The 16935-nt window shown below is 39.8% G+C and overlaps 1 protein-coding gene across 15 annotated transcripts in view; it reads left to right on the plus strand.

Annotated features, from left to right (window-relative positions):
• Sorbs2 (sorbin and SH3 domain containing 2) overlaps positions 1-16935 on the plus strand; it is a 200440-nt gene that overhangs the window by 110186 nt on the left and 73319 nt on the right. For 7 of the 15 annotated variants that reach the window (XM_029480975.1, XM_021170981.2, XM_029480980.1 and 4 more), the window contains 3 exons: positions 2697-2789; positions 6668-6694; positions 6975-7099. In XM_029480975.1, coding sequence (XP_029336835.1) covers positions 2697-2789; positions 6668-6694; positions 6975-7099 — 245 coding nt within the window. Of the gene's footprint in view, positions 1-2696; positions 2790-6667; positions 6695-6974; positions 7100-7807; positions 8423-16935 lie in introns of all 15 variants that reach the window. The other 8 variants (XM_029480969.1, XM_029480970.1, XM_029480976.1 and 5 more) reach the window with 2 other exon arrangements.

Genomic DNA, 16935 nt, shown 5'->3' on the forward strand with positions numbered 1-16935 from the left:
TAAAACTTCTTTTATATCTAATTTTTTGCTCTTAATCAAATACACAACAAACTATTCAAGGAGAATGAGTTTAAGTTTTAGAATGTTTAAACTATGTCCTATCTCCACTCAGCAATTGTGACCCATTGTTTTCTTTTTTTAAATTGGATATTTTCTTTGTTTACATTTCAAACGCTATCCCCTTTCTCGGGTCCCCTCTCCTGGAAACCCCCTCTGCCACTCCCTCTCCCCCTGATTCTATGAGGGTGTTCTTAAAGCCCCATGAAAGGATGCCCAGCCAGGCTGTAGTTCCAGGACGACTGTGAAGGTAAGGCCAGCACCATGCCGCTTCAGACATGAGCTAAATGCCATAGATAGCGTCCTCACCTGAGTCCTTAAAAACATCCTCAAAGAATAACATAAAATATCCAAATACAAGTAAGTACTGAATATTAATGTCTAATGGTTTGTCTATTCTACCAATTTCAAGAAAGCTCTGGTTTGTCTCTTCTACCAACTTCAAGAAAGCTCAGCTTTTAAAAATGAGCTCCTTAATAAGTGTTAGCAGAAAGTCTCCATTTACTTAGCTGGAAGATCCCCACACTTCTTTGTCTCACAGTGACAATGTCTGAGTATTTTTTCATATTGTTTCTAGCCCAAAAGAAGCATTGAACAATTCTATTTATTAAGCAGTTCAGTGCAAACATATAATAAGTATTTATGTCCTGATAATTTAAAAGTCATATGGCAAAAGAATATATGTGAGTTGAAAGAAAAATAGTAATTTACTTTCAGTAGAACCACAATTACTTAATAGTGGTATGTGCGTGCCTGGGAGATTTCTCAAACCATGCAATGAAATTGTACATAACTCTTGTTTGCTGAAATGACTTTCAAAGGGCACTTGCTTTTTAACATTGTAACCACCCTCTTAGAGATACAATGTGATCAAAATAAATATAATATGGCCTGTAATATCCAAGCCCTGAACTACTTCAATCTAAGCCTTCCTTCCATGTCCTGCTATTTTCTCAAAGTTTTTCAGTATGCTCCAACAGCCTTGTGAGTTCATGGAAATGACGCAGAGCACCTGAGCACAGTTTAACCAGACCAACCTTCAGCCACGTCTCTAGCTCTTGTCATTCTGAGATGGACTGTTTTCATCTCTGTTCATTTTCAGACACAAAGAGTTGAAAGAACCAGAAAATAAAAACCTTCTAAAAGTGACGTCACTTTTCACTTTTGACACCCCTAACTAACCAGCCCTCAGACCAGCCAGTAGTGACTAGATCCTACGTTGTGTCCAGTGGCAACATGTCCATTTCTCAAGACATCTTGCCCTCATAGGATTTCAGCAAGTTGAAAATAGCTGTTCTGCTGAAGGTATTTTCAGTTGTAATTCTCTACCCTATGTGACTTTTCCTTTTCGTTCCTAGATACAGTATTTTTATTCCTTCAGCTTCTTTTCATTTCTTGTTTCAACTCGGGTTTCCTGTTTGTTGATTTCTGCATTAGAAATTATAATTTTAAGTCATATTTTTCTATTAGAAAAGTTACAGCAATTTCGTGTTCTATTGACGTCACACCTTATGACTTTACCAATAATTAACTCACTCATCTTTCCAACTGTATTTACTAATCTGAATTCTCTCATGTTTAATTGATTATTTTTCCCTATGAAGTAAAAAAATAAGAAATGCGTGTGACAAGACACAATAATTTTATCCCCACAATTATATTCTCACATTGTTGGCTACACTATGCTTTTGTGTATGTTCACTTTCAAAGAAAAAATTGAAGTTACTTTGATTTGAGGAGGAGGAAGAGGAGGGTGGGAAACTATTGCACATGCTAGATTATCAAGGAATGTGGGAGCAGAAGCAGAGTCTATTCAGAAAGAGAATGCTAACCTTGCAGTCTAGGAGTCTTGTCTTCCAAATTTAGAAGTCTCAACTTCTCAGAGCATAGACAATGGCTGGTGCCTTTGCACACATTTCACTACACATTTTTATTTTTCTTCGCATACATATAGATTATGTCATACCTATAATTCAAAACTGTAAGGGCAATGCATTTGTTTTCAAAAATATGCTCATTTCAATACTTGTCTATCAGGGCTGCTCTTGACTTCAATTAGAATAACTATTTCAGAACTGTAGGAAGACATGACATTGTATAATGTTATGTGTTTCTTTATGACCTGTACATATGAAGTATACATCAGCTGAAAAATATTACTTCAAGAATTGTTAAATCAAGGTAACTCGTCCCTAATTTTTCTTTAGGAACCACACTGATTATCTTTAGCAAGCATAAGTAAAATAGAGTAAACTTAAATTATTTATGTGAATGCACATTACAGCATGGCACTAGTTTCTAGACTTAGTGTGTGTTAACCAAAAGGTGTAAACAACATTGAGCTCTGTATCTCGGATTTCATTTGATAACAAGCATTGAGCATTCAATATAAAGCCTTCTGTTGCATTGGAGGGCACTACCATCTCTCTGAGCAAACCCCTGGTTGCTCACTTTCGTCTCGTTTGTCTTTTTTAGTTTGGGGATGGGGGTGAAAATTCCCAGGTGTATTCCATGACTACTAATGCTCAGCTGTTCATCTTTCTCATGAGTGACTGACACATCTCACTTAAAATGCATGACATCGCATGTGCTTTCTCTGTTTTGCCTTGGCCTCTGCCATATCATGTTTTTGCTTCCAGATAGCGGTGGGTGTGCTCGCAAACGTGCCGCCATGTCTGTTACGTTAACATCTGTGAAGAGAGTTCAAAGTTCTCCAAACCTATTGGCTGCAGGTATAACGTCACTAACTCACGGTGTCACACCTGAATGGCTTCACCTCACCTCTCTCCTTTCAGAATCATCTTGTTGGAATGTGGACAGAGGCTTCAAATGCCTTTCAAGTCCCCCACTCAATCTTATTTTTTTCTAATCCCAAGAATAGCTCCTACCCTTTCTGGTTTTGTCCTAAAAATAAATAGTCAAAGGAAACTGATACCTTCTTAAAAACAAGCATTTAAAAATATAATTATAAGCACCAGTCACTTGCCAAAAATATATTAACTGCAAGTGTTAACTATTTAAGTTTTTGTTACCTCATGAACTAAAGTAACATGATACTTGATTAAGATATCATCCATTTCTTCGACAATTTATTTGGTTCTTCCCCAAAGATTGCAAACAGGAAACAGATCTTCTTGCATTTATCTAATGCATGCTTTAGAACATATCAGAATCCTGATTAATTTAGATAACCATGAGACCACAGATAAAAATGTCCTCAGAAAGTAATTGAGGATATGATATTTTAGCATCCACTAAGATAGCTCTCTTTTTTACTCAAAGTCTGCAATGACTTACCTCCACCTGAGGCACAGGCTTCATCTGGAGAGTCTGCCTCTGTGGACGATCAGCTGGAGTCCAGCCTGTCTCTACAGCCTTGACGGGGTAGCCCATGCCTCTTGGTAACTGGTTACTTAATTGGTTGACATGGTTGAAGCCTAAGATTAATAAGCTATATAACAGAAGGAGGAAAGTAATGGGGCCTCTAAATAATTTCAATTGTCATTCTGCGTTTCAGTCTTCTCTAAACACATGTTTAGTGGTCAATTGGTACTGAAAATGTCCTACCCAGCCTTAAAGAAAACACAAACAAACAAAAGGCCTTTTAAAGGTGACTTCCACATTCTTCTCCAACTCACAAATGGATTTCAAGATCCAAGTTTAAATATTAAGTCAGGAACCTCACATTGGCCTTCTTTATGAAGCAAAGAAACGAAAAATGTTGCAATGTGTGTAATCCGATCTTACATGGGTTTAAAAACCACTCTGAGTATGTTTGTTTGAACATGGACAAATAGGAGGAGGTATTGTAGAAGCATAGACTTACGTCTCTAGATGCATTAGATGGATAACAGTGAGGAAAAGTGGAGTAAGTAGAAGGAAGGCACATCACAGAATCGGAATGCCTGAACTGTGAATTTCCTTGGCATTCCCACTAAGTAAGATCCCAGTTGTGACCACTGATGCACATGCTAGAGAGTGACTTACCATGTGTCTTAGTTGGGGTTTTATTGCTGTGAAGAGACACCATGACCACAATGACTCTTATAAGGAAAAACATTTCACTGGAGCTGTATTACATATTCAGAGGTTTAATCCATCGTCATTATGACAGGAAACATGGTGGCAAGCAGGTAGAGATAATGCTGGAGAAGGAGCTGAGAATTCAACATCTTCATCTGAAGGCATCAGGAAGAGACTATGTACCATACTAGGTGTAGCTTGAGTATCAGACCTCAAAGCCCGCCCCCACAGTGACATACTTCCTCCAACAAGACCACACTTCCTAATAGTACCACTCCCTATGGGATAAGCATTTAAACACACGAGTCTGTGGGGGGATATTCCTATTCAAACCACCACACCATGTTAATAATTCCTTTTTATGACCATCTATAAAAATAACCTGCAAAAGAGAACATTGGGTTGAACCAGAGGTGGCATTTGAGAGATTCAAACTGTTCTACAAGCAATTCCCTACCATTCAAGTTGTTGGTAAAGACTAAATGTTTCACAATCAGAAGAGAAAAATAAGCTAAACCAGTCCTGATGGCCTGACCTATGACCCCCAACTACTTAGAGTTCAATGCTGCCCGGACTATCCAGCAAGTTTAAGGCAAGTCTGGCACACTATCTCAAGATTTAAAATAATAAAACCAGAGTTAGGGATGGGTGTCGCTCAGTGGTGAAACACCTACCTCACTTGTGCCAGACTTGTGGTTCAATTCCCTGTACCCAAGGTAAAAGGAAAGAGGAAGGAAAGCTAAATAAACTTCAGCAATATGAGTAATTAGAGCAATCTCTTATCTCTTTTATGTCACTAGAAATAAGTTTTTTAGCAGCGCCTAGAATTTCTGACTTAACTTTGAAAGAATATTTCTTTTGCATATCTTGACATATAAAGCCTTTAAAGAAATTTTAGCTATATTTTAAATAAAAGAATCAAGATCCTTTATAGCCAGGATCATTGTGTATCAGATTTCACAAGAACTTACTAGGCAGGGAATGTATGTTTCAACATTGCTAGAGAGTTAACCATTCTCTGAAATGTATGCTAAAGTCATCATAAACTCAAGCTTTATTAAAGCATGGCCTCATCTTGATGTGTCATTTGTGGGCCTGCCCATAGAGTTTATTATTGTTAATATCTCATGGGTGAGTCTAGGTACATGTACAGTATAGATACAGTGTTCTCTGTTTCTCTCTCTTGGGGTTCTATGACCCCCATAACATAGTCTCTATTGTGAAGAAACAGAGCTGGGTATCTAAAGCTATCAATCAGAGAGTACATATTCCAAGTGTTTTTCTATTTACTGCCACACACCCTTTCTCCCCTACCTCGTCTACATCCCTGGTACTGCCACAAACATGGCTTCCATTGCTTCAACAACAGCACATTATCAAACCAAGAGTAATATAAGCTTCCTATTCTCAAGAAAATAATTTCCAATGCTCATAATCATGACTGATGCTGCTTCCCTGCTCATTGCCCTTCTCTCATCCCCAGATTTTGTCTTTGTCCACCATGTTTAACACCCTAGTGGACAGTTAAACTCTGCCTTTACATGCCCCCAGAGCAGAATCCTAAAGATACATTACCATGCTCACTACATTAGCTTTCTCTCTAGAGGTGTCACTGTCTTTCAAACTGAATAAATGGTGAATTCCAGCCCCCATTAAACTCCACATATAGAACCCAGTAAATATGTCATGAATAATTCTACAAAGTGATTTTTACCAGATTACTGGATCACCCTCATTTTTATTCCAATTTATGATAATATATAATGAATGAGAAACTAAAGGACTCCCATGATTCTTTCTAAGATCGAGGCTTTATGGGTTCAATAGACCAAACAGTACAAACTGATTCCCTCAGGTGGCCTTGTAGGAGGTTCTGAGACAATCGATGACAAGATATGGTTAAGCAAACTGGTTTTGTACCAAAGGCAATTTATTGACTATGATTTATTTTCCACGGCTTATGAGCTAAAAGATAAAAAATATATAGCTTTCCTGTTTGAATAAAGACTTAGAAAAAATAAATTCTAGAGAACAATATGAAAATGTTATCTTGTACAGTAGATAAATCTGCCTCTATGAAAGTAAAAAACAAAAACAAAAACAAAAACAAAAAAAAAAAAACAAGCTATTTAAACATTAGTCACTGTCTAATAGAGCAGCTAAAGACAGTCAGTTACAGATGACTTCAGCCAGCCACAGAGCTGGCGGCTTACTTTAATGTTCTAAAAAGTTCTCATTGTTTGCAAACCAGATTCTTTGCAATCCTTTAATTCTGTATTTGGGATTCATATATCCATTTTAGGCCATGATAAACCTTAAAATTACATGGTTGCAATATTATTATATGTGAAAAGTAATGCCTGGTATATGTTCTAGTTGTCGATTGAGTCCCTCAGATGTAGATATTTAACAAATGTGAGCCTGTTGAAATTCAAACAGTGCTCAGACCTCTCATTAGTACATTTCAGGTACTCTGCTTTAGAACTGAGATAATGTCGACCGTGCATGTGGTTCTGGGCTGAGTATGTTTACAGGCGATTTGGTTTGCTTCACACTCGAGTTAATTTCAACATTGTTTTTCTTTCAGGGCGTGAATCTCAGTCTCCAGACTCAGGTACAGAAAAATATTGTGAACAGCTATTGTGCTTTGTTTCAAGGACATTTTTTTTCTTTTTCCATTATCCATAGCCACATCGCTGAATTTATGTTAAATTTAAATTTCATACGCTGTTCCACATAACAAATTATAATTCTATCAAGACCGTTTTGGTTTTAGAAAAACAAATCCATTTTCTAACACACCAAAGAAAGAAAGAAAGAAAGAAAGAAAAACAAAAACAAATTCAAGCGAACGTAGATATTTCTGTGTTCGATTTGTTTTCCCTTAATAAAAGCTTGGAGATCTTACAATGATCGGAATCCAGAGACACTGAACGGAGATGCCACATATTCCTCTCTTGCAGCAAAAGGTTTTAGAAGCGTTCGGCCAAACCTGCAAGACAAAAGATCACCGACCCAGGTAATACAGCCCCGTGCGTGCCAAGTGTGTAGTGCCTAGACCTCTGTTTTCTCATCCTCCTGGAAATCTCATTCCTAGTGTCCTAGCTAAAATGCTTCTGCCTTCTCTACTTGCTTTGCCTGGCATGGTAACGTGAATACAGAGCTTGAGTTTTAAGCTTAAGGTAGGTTTTTGTCCCTGATGTTTTAGTGTTTGTTCTCTGGTCAAGCTTATGAAAGTAGGGCAGTTTCTACTGTAATCTTTAAGGTAAAGTATAATGATTAAAACCCTGGCAGCTGTTCATTTGGATCTCAGAGTATGAGAGTCAGTGTGACATTATATGTTGGATGAATATGAGACAAACAATGAGCTTTTGAGATGTTAGTAACACCGTACATGCAAAAACGCTAAAAAAACATGTGTCTATATGACCTCCAGGTCTAAAAATAGGACAAGATAACATACACTCAATTTTCTAGAATTTTGGATGGGAGCAATGTCTTTGTAATGTATTCTCAACTAAAATATCTTTTCCAAGCTGTGAGAAAATATTAAGATACAAAATATTCTTATAGTATGGACAGTGACCATTCAGTCTAGACTGCTCGAGGCAGAGTATATATGGATTTCTTCAGGGCAGGTTTGACAATGTGCCTCTCATGACTAACTTGGACTTTCTATTTTTCTTTTTTATATCATTTCTCTTTCTGAACACTTTTGGCCATCTAGGCACCCCCTCCACCAGCCAGAAAGGAGAGCTTTGACAGTCAGTCCTTGATAAACAATCAGTCAAAGGGTGACATTTTAAACTCATTAGTAACTAACATACAAACGCCATCTTGTACAGAGGACTTTACTAACTTTAAACCTCTCCAAGGAACAATGCATTCTAGTGAAGATTCTAACCAGACACTAGTGTATTCTGAGGAGTCCAGCACAACGGTGTCGTACACCCAAAAAATCACTAACCCACTACCAGCAGCCTCTAGCTCCAGTCCTGCCCAGTTGGGAGACATCAACACCCCATTTCTGCAAGAAGACTATACACAAGATTCTCAAACTCGAAGAATTTCTACCTTGAAACTAACCCCTAACCAGGACCTAGGAGGTAGTTTCCCCTTTAACACACCACAGTTTCCACAACCCACTGACATTCCATCATTTCTGAAAAGGTCTTGCTCACCGATCCCAAACCCAGACACACACACAGCATCCCTTTCCATTCAGATACATGATCTTGAAAGCCACAAACAGTTCTCCGAGGTTCCTCCAGAGACTGCAGAGATGCCTCTTCAGCAAGATAGACAAATGTCTTCAGATGCCACGACCTGTCAGTCCCCAGCGGTACATTACACTTGCCAATCTCTCCTTCTGTGTGTATCACAGAGATGCTAACTCTTGAGTTTGAGCTTTGTATTAAACCTAATGCTTTATTAGCTTCTAAGCAGGAAGGGAAAGGAGAAAGAAACTATTTCAGAACCTTACTGACTGAACTCAGCAATTTCTTTGCATCTATTTATTTGCACACAATAATTCTACAAAAAGTATGTTTTAACATGGATAATTAAAAACATAACTAGGGGGTTTACAAATCTCTTGCAATATTCCCTCCACTTCATTTCATGAAGCTCATTCCATAGCACAACTGTAAATATCTCATTTTCTACATATACCAGGCTGGCCTTGAACTCACCATCCTCTTATGTCTACCTTCTGAGTGCTGGGATTATAAGGCATATGACGCCATGCTCAGCCTGAGAGCCCAAACAAAACTTTTAAAAACTTGTGATGATTACAATAATAGCAACTAATGAATAGAAGGTTTAATTATATGCTGCCATGATACTAACACATTTATGTTACTCTTTTCACTGTCACAAGCAGTATTATTACTGCCTGCAGTTTACAGATGAGGCAACTGAGGTACCGAAGCAAAGCATCTGTAGCATCAGCTATGTAAGAAGCAAAGCAGCCTGGGCACTCCCTGATGACTAGGAATGAGTGAGCCTGGTACTCAGAAAGGGAAGATAAGTCTAGTTGGAACTCGGGAGCCCAGGAAGGTCTAAAGGAGTAAAAATCCATCTTATTCTCTAATGTAGGATTGCTGTAGTGTCATCAGCTGCCTTCTCTAGGACCCATGACATGCCACTCCAGCAAGCAGGAGAGAAGTCACAGGAACATTCCCAACTACTTGATCTGCCCAACCTAATTTGGTTCTTCAGAATGATTTTCTAATGTTTCGAAACATAGCTTCAATACTTTCCTTTTCAAAGATTTTGTCAGTATCCAGACTGGCTCAGAAAGAGTGAGGGGATCATTAAAGAAGCCCCACAATATTAACCTGATTTCAAAGTTAGGATTTAAGACCTCATTGTTTTTATTCATTGGCTAAATATTTCCTGATTTCTTGATATGTTAATGTCCTCAAAGCTCGGTCATCATCTTTTGATGCTTGCTGTCTGCTGTGCAATTTTTAAGTAATAAAACAAGCAAATTTTCATGCGTGAAAGACTGTAGAAATGACACCATGATAAATGGTGATGGGAAGATCATATGCCACATTAAATGGGATAGTCAAATAGACCCCACCCAAAAGGTAGAACAACTTGGAGGAGTGAAGGCATGTTCTGGGCTAAGTGGTGAGGCTGGAGGAGGAGGGAAGGGGGAACTTAAGTACAGCATGAAGTTGCATGACCTTAACTCAGAGGTAACAAAAGGCAGAAGCCCTTGTAAAGGAAAAGTAAGGCTTAGGCTTACTAAAAACAGGACTCCTTAGGAGATTTGAAGACTACCACTAGAATGATTCGGCTAACATTTAACCAAATCGTTCAAGCATCTCAATTGGAATAAAGGAGGAGGGCAGGCGAGCAAGCTAGGAGGCTGCTGCAGTAACTCAGACCAGAAAAAAAAATGGTGTTTCAAAGCAGGGTGGAGGCATTGGACAGGGGAGGTGAGAAATCCGATGGTGGGACTTTTATTTTAAAAGCAGGACAGATATCAGAGAAAGAATAGACAAGCTTGGGAAGGGCTTATGCCATTAACTGAGACCAAGTATTAGCACCAAACCATTGGTGTCAGGGAAAGCACATCTCTAGACATCGTGAGGAGTGGTGGGGTGTGGGATGAGAAGGTTTGGGGCTCAGGGGAAAGGTCCTGGTTGGAGATTAACAAGGTTCAGTTTACAGAAGCCTTTTGTAGCCAATAGACAGTGAAATCAACATGGATGGAGAATGGAGGGAACCCAAGAATTGAGCTTATGCAAACCTTTACATTCAAAGGAAGAACCTGTCCAGCACACTAGCACTGGTATCTCCAAAAGGAGAAGAAAATCCAGGGAAACGTACCATTCTAAAAGCCAAGTGAGGAAATCACAAGAGGAGAGGGACGGCAACTTCAAATATTGTTGGTAGGAGAGTGAGTTGAAGGAAGAAAGCACACAGCAGAGTACAAGTGAGGAGGGGATTTGTTAGAGAGGGCTAAGGACAGACAGGGAGGAGACCAATTAGACTGCGGTTCGTTCAGGGTGTTATTACGTGCCTCACTGAACTTTAGTTTCTTCATCTATAATGTGGGGTTAATAACAAGATTCATCTTAGAGAGTTTCTCAGCAGGTATGATAATATATATGGGGAATTTGGCATACCACCTTCTACATAGTCATTCCCCAATGTGCAGAAGCTGTTATTATTTCAAAATAATATTTCCAAAACCATACAGCAGTTTAGAAAAGTAAATTGAGATTATCAACAATATTTTTTCACAGATGAATGAAAATTTATTTCATCAGATTATAGGTGGGTTCTACTATATTACGCTGTCAATATTATTATCAAAAGGTGGCATTTTCTTGTGGTTTTTATCTTAATTTTTGCCAAGAATGTATGACATCTACCCTCTTCACAGTATCTTTGCAATTCATGTATGTGGCAAACATGCGTGTGTGTGCATGTTGGTATGTGCCAGGTGTCTTTCTGGGTTATTCTCCTCTTTATTCAGACACATTCTCTTACGGAGCCAGGAGCTATACAGCTGTGGTTAGTCTAGCTATCACTTTCCCACAGAGGTCCCTATCTTTATCTCCTCCGTGCTGGGCTTTCCAGAAAATCCCAACTCTGGTCTTTGTGTTTGTATAGCAAGCACTTTATGAATTTGGTCATCTCCCTCTGGCCTTTCTTCATAAATTTTAAGTGTCCCATATACAACGATTAACATTAGGCATAATGTCATATAGAAAATCCTAGAATCTGTTTGTCTTGCCTAAATGAAGCTCTACACCCTAGATAGCAGATCAGCCCCCTCTGTCAGCTCCCTCTTGGCCAGCCCCTAGCTACCAACTTTCCTGTATGCTTCTATTTCCACTACTTCAGATGCCTCGTGTAAGTGGAATCACAAGGCATTTGTTCTATGACTGGCTGATTTCACTTACATAATATCCTCTGGGTTATCCATTTCAAGCTACATGGATTCAAAACTGTCTTCTTTTTATAAAAGACTAAAAGATAGCTCATTATGTTATAAATCACATTTTCTTTGTCTATTCTTCCACTAACGGGCATTTAATTTTCATGTGTTCCCTACCATGGGATATTTCGATTTTAAGTTTCATTTTCTGTTTAATGGTCTTTCACAATGGTTTTTACATTCCAAATTCTGGAAGGAAGACATAATAAATGTCAAGGGCTGTAAGCTACACTCTATGAATCGTGTGTGTGTGTGTGTGTGTGTGTGTGTGTGTGTGTGTGTGTGTAAACTAGTCTCCCATGAAACAAAAATGTTCTAAGAAATAAAAAGACAATTTCCATATTTTAGGAGTTTCATTTACATATATTTTAAAGTCTGACAATTAGTTCCAAAAGAAGATTGTAGGCTACTGTTAGGGCTATTCCCCATACCTGACAAGTTGGACAGATGGTAACAGCTCCTACAGTTTATGTGTAAAAAGACCACAAATGAAGTATGTTGCCCTTCTGTGTGAAAAACTTTCCTACTGCTAAAGATTGTCATTGTTCTTCATGTTAAATGAATACAAATGTAAGCCAAATGCTTAGGAAGGATGACAAACAGCCACACTGAAACTGCCCATGGCATTTGTAAGTGCTGTGCCCTTTGCTACTGAAGGATAAACTTGTCCCTTCCATTGTGGGGTAACATAACCAACCAATCATCAGTCAGTGTCACTCCTACAGCTGCTACTGCACAGATGTTGAGAATTCAAGGGTGAATTTCTATCGGTGTCATGCAGAAGAGAGAGAAAAACTTTTATTTTTGCTCCATGAGATTAATATGTAAATATTAAGGAAGGCAGAGTGTGGTGGCTACTTTTATGTCAACTTGACACAAGCTAGAGGCATTTGGGAAGAGGAAACCTCAATGGAGAAAATGCCCCACCCCCACCCCCACCCCACACATACCGGATTGGCTTGTGATCAAGTCTGTGGTGCATTCTCTTGACTGATGATGGATGCAGGATGCATAGCTCACTGTGGGTGGTACCACCCCTGAGTTGCTATAAGAAAGCAAACTGAGCAAGCCAGGACGAGCAATCCAGTAGGTGGCACTCTCCCATGGCCTCTGCATCAGCTCCTGCCTCCAGATTCCAGTCCGGAATCCTTGTCCTGACATCTCTGGATGAGAGCCTATATATATATTGTAAGATGAAATAAACCTATCTTCCCTTAGTTGCTTTAGGTTGTGGCAGTTTATCATAGAAATGGAAACCCTAACTAAAGCACAGTGTAATGCGTAAATGTCAGCTGCATTCGATGATAGAATGTAGAACTTCAGAGCTCACTTTCTGCATCACCCCCACCTCTGGGTACCCAGATCACTGATGTCTTTCATTGTAAGACCAGTCCGGATCCTGTAATGTTTTTGTAGGTTTGTCATGCTTGTAGTTGAACAAGTCTTTGGCAAACTTCCAGGTGTGTGTGTGTGTGTGTGTGTGTGTGTGTGTGTGTGTGTGTGTTAAAATAATTGAATATTGCAGCATGGTAGAAGAGAACAGAATTAATTTAAAAGTCGCATAAGATCCCCTCTATTCCATCTCCTACCGTATGGGCAGTGAGCCCTTTCCTGATACACACATTCTATTCTGATGGGGGCTCCATTAGATTATAAGGCAGCAATTTAGTGCTTGAGGAACTCTGAGATCTAATTTTTAGAAGTACTTCCTATATGGAACCATAATCTTTCTTCTTTCAATTCTACATATTTATCCCAGGGAACAAAAGATGTGACCTTTTCTTCTTCCTCTCTATGACAACTTTCACATAACCGTTCGTTTCCTTCCCTTCCCTCGTCTTGGCTCTGTGGAAAGCATTACTGTGCCTTCTAAGCACTCCCTTTTCAAGTCACAATGCTTTTGAACAGCTGTGATGACACACCAGATACCCTGACCTGTATTTCCTTCTCAACAGCTCACTCTTCCCAAACTGCAAAAGATGAGTTGTGTTAATGCTTGTAACTGACATATGGGGAGACCAAGGCCAAGGGAACTTAGACAGCTTGCCCAAGTCACTGCAGAGTGACAGCTGGTAGGTTCTCCCGCCTCTGCTTACTTTCAGTATTAATCGTGTACTCCTCTTTGGCAGTGTTCTTAGAATATGACAGCTTCTTAGATGTAAAATCACACCACAGTTTCTGCTATTTAATACCCACTAGATTTGAACCTCCTGGATACATTTCTGCTGTATTGCTATCAGTTTTTCCCACTGCTGAGCCACCCTCTAGCCGGCCTCCTTGTTAATTCGCCATAGAGCCTCATCCTTGATTTTTTTGCCTTTGGCAACCATCACATCTCCTAGCGTTCTAGATTGGATTCATTTGCACCAAGGGGCTCAACCTTATTTGGAATAAATTTAAGACATTAGATATGTCACAGCTTAGAATCTCCCTTCCTTAGTGAAGAGCTGCAAGCTGGTGTCTCTAGTTCCTCCCTCTATAGCTAAGGAAAGTGAATGGCAACTTAGACTCAGCGTGACTATTGACCAATATTTGAACACATTCACTTTACATAGTCCAAAAGCAAGGAAACACAAACCGATTAGACTGATCTTTCTGCAGTCATCTACCTGTTACTAAATATGGCAGGTAGTGGAAAACCCATTCTTGTTTGAAGAGAAGTTTTCCTACTACAAGCTAATCCGGGACAGGAAAATACTTATGTCCCTCCTTTACACATTTTGGTTCTTTGTTCATGCTTTGCACTGGGGATACTGTAAGAGGTGATGTGGTACAGCTGTTTACTCCAAGATGATAACCTTCTATCACGGAGCGAAACCTCTCAAGGTGGAAGGGATGAAAAGCAACAGGATATTTAGGACAATATTTACAGGCAAGTGAGACAACAGAATGTTCCAAGGGGAGGTAAAGCTTTTTAGCCTGCAGGGGAAAGTCATTAAGACAGGACATAAAGCACTCACAATAGCTTCATGAAGTACCTAAACCTAGCCAGTTTCCCTAGCCCCTTCCTGCTCCCAACCAAGATTATAAAACAGCAATGACTACTGAGTCACTCTTAAACAAGCCAAGTGGCCTACAAGAGTCTCAGGCAAGCTGGGCCACCTGGAAGATACAAAAGCCAGCCACGGTGCCTGGAAAGAGCTCAGCCCAACAGACATTGTCCAACCTGTTGTGAGCTGCATGCATGCCATGCAGTAAGGAAAACGCTTCCACTTCTCGTGTCCACTCATTAAGTTGGATGCTCGTCTTCATTTCTAACGTCAGAGGTGTAACAGATGCCACTCTTTTGCTAGGCGTCTTTTGTCTCCTTACGTGGTTGGTTCATTCCTGGTGTTCCAACTCTTGAGTTATACACAGCTTTGGGGTTTTTAAACCCATTCTTTCCCCTTCAGTTTCTTTCTCCTTTCTTAAGACTCAATGCCAACAGTAGCTTTAACTAACCCATTCTAACCACGGTCAGCAGCTGCTTTTTCTTTCCATTTATTTATGCACATCAGTGCCACGGCTAACTCTGCTAGCATATTTAAAACTTCACTGGCTTGACATCTCATAGTAAAAGCAATGAACAGATTTGGTGAGTAGAAAGTGAACAGAAATTCTTGTTTCCACGTCATTGTTTATAGCTTGATCAAATTAAACATTAAGTGGCGGGGGGGGGGAATAGGTTTATATTAGGGAACCATTTTGATAGTCAGGAAGTAATAGGAAGAACCAGGCTCCAAAGTTCTTCTTGAGAGACAAACATATTCTGCCCGAGCATCAGACAACTTGATATCATTGCGGTGTCATTAGGACGAAACTTGAATACTTCTGAGCTGACCGTTTCTACTGCAATAATATTGGAGCAAGGGCCTTTGTTCAGACTGCACTGGATCCATGTCCTTCACGCACACTGTGTTTAACACCTAATCCATCTGACTGTACTTCCTTAGAGTGTTTGCACATAAAGCCAATCTTTCACCTTCCCTGCCACAGTGTAGAACAGATATTTTTATATACTTGAATGATTTACATCTCCCCTCATTATTCTTTTCCCTCAACCTCAGCTTGAACACCAATGTACTTGCCAATGTACTGCAGGTAAATGCCTCACAGACACACAGGCAAGGCACAGCCGAGGCCTCTTCTTCACGCCTGTCTGTGGATACTTTAACCAGCCCACTTTTCCATGGGGCAGTGGCTCTGGCCCACCACCACCACCTGATGATCTGGGGCCTGTCAGCTTGTTTATGCAAAGATCCTTTCCTAGCTCCTAACAGCCTTATGCACAGCCATGCCACAGGCTCTCTCGGGTATACTCTTCCCTGAGCGAGCACTCCTCCCAGTCTGAGAGTGAGTCCTCCATAGCCATTCTGGTTGAACTACAGCTGGGACGCTCTGACACCACTGACTGCTCTGAGACACCCTCCCCAACCTGGGGTCAGAGATCTGCTGTGACAGATGGCATCACCTTAGCAACCCCCGCTGCCACCCCTGTAATTACTCTTCCTTCCTTTGCCTCCACCATGTTGTGAGGACTGCACTCGTTGGCTATCCAGTGTTGTAGCCGACCATTTTTATTTGCATAGGTGTTGATTAGCAAACCAACTATACGCCATCTGTTAGCGAAAGCTATTGGCGTCATCCTCATTAAACACGCTCGGTGCTAAAATGTTTACTGATCTCCCCTTCTTGCATTTAGGTGCTATTTATGGTAGCTCTAGAATGCCTGGCTTCCTAGTTACTGTTTCTCTGGGGCTCGTATGCTATAAACTGGTTTATTTATAAGGCACTTTGTCAGAAACGTAAATAAGTAGACTGCGATCATTTGCTAGGCTTAAATTATAGAGAAAGTCCAAAATGTTTCAGATATTGTAACTTACTGTTAGTGCCTGAAACATGATACTCCCCTGTGTGACTTGCATTGCTGTGTCCTGGTTTAATACTTGATGTACTGTCTTTCTCCCATGAGTGATTCTGACTGCAGAGCACTAATTGTTCTTACTGTTCTTTGGATGGCAGCCGCCTGTGATGAACATTACCGTCACGTAGGAGTAAACAATCTTAGTCTATCTTACAGAAATGTAGCCTGTGGTTGGTTTGTAATATTTCTCCTGAGCCATCCCAGTTTCAAAATTTATGAAAACATTCTCATGTCAACATGTTTTCTTTCATTTATACAACATATAAATAGTTCTCGTGTGCATGATATCATTGAAATATGTCTGTAACTTTGCTTGGTGATCACTAATCCGTGATCACTAAAATCATATGCACTAAAATGTGCATAAAATGATGCACATTTTTATTTTTTTATATTTATTTATTTATTTGGTTTTTCGAGACAGGGTTTCTCTGTATAACCCTGGCTGTCCTGGAACTCACTTTGTAGCCCAGGCTGGCCTCGAACTCAGAAA

The sequence above is a fragment of the Mus caroli genome, chromosome 8, assembly GCF_900094665.2.
Source record: "Mus caroli chromosome 8, CAROLI_EIJ_v1.1, whole genome shotgun sequence".
Taxonomy (NCBI): domain Eukaryota; kingdom Metazoa; phylum Chordata; class Mammalia; order Rodentia; family Muridae; genus Mus; species Mus caroli.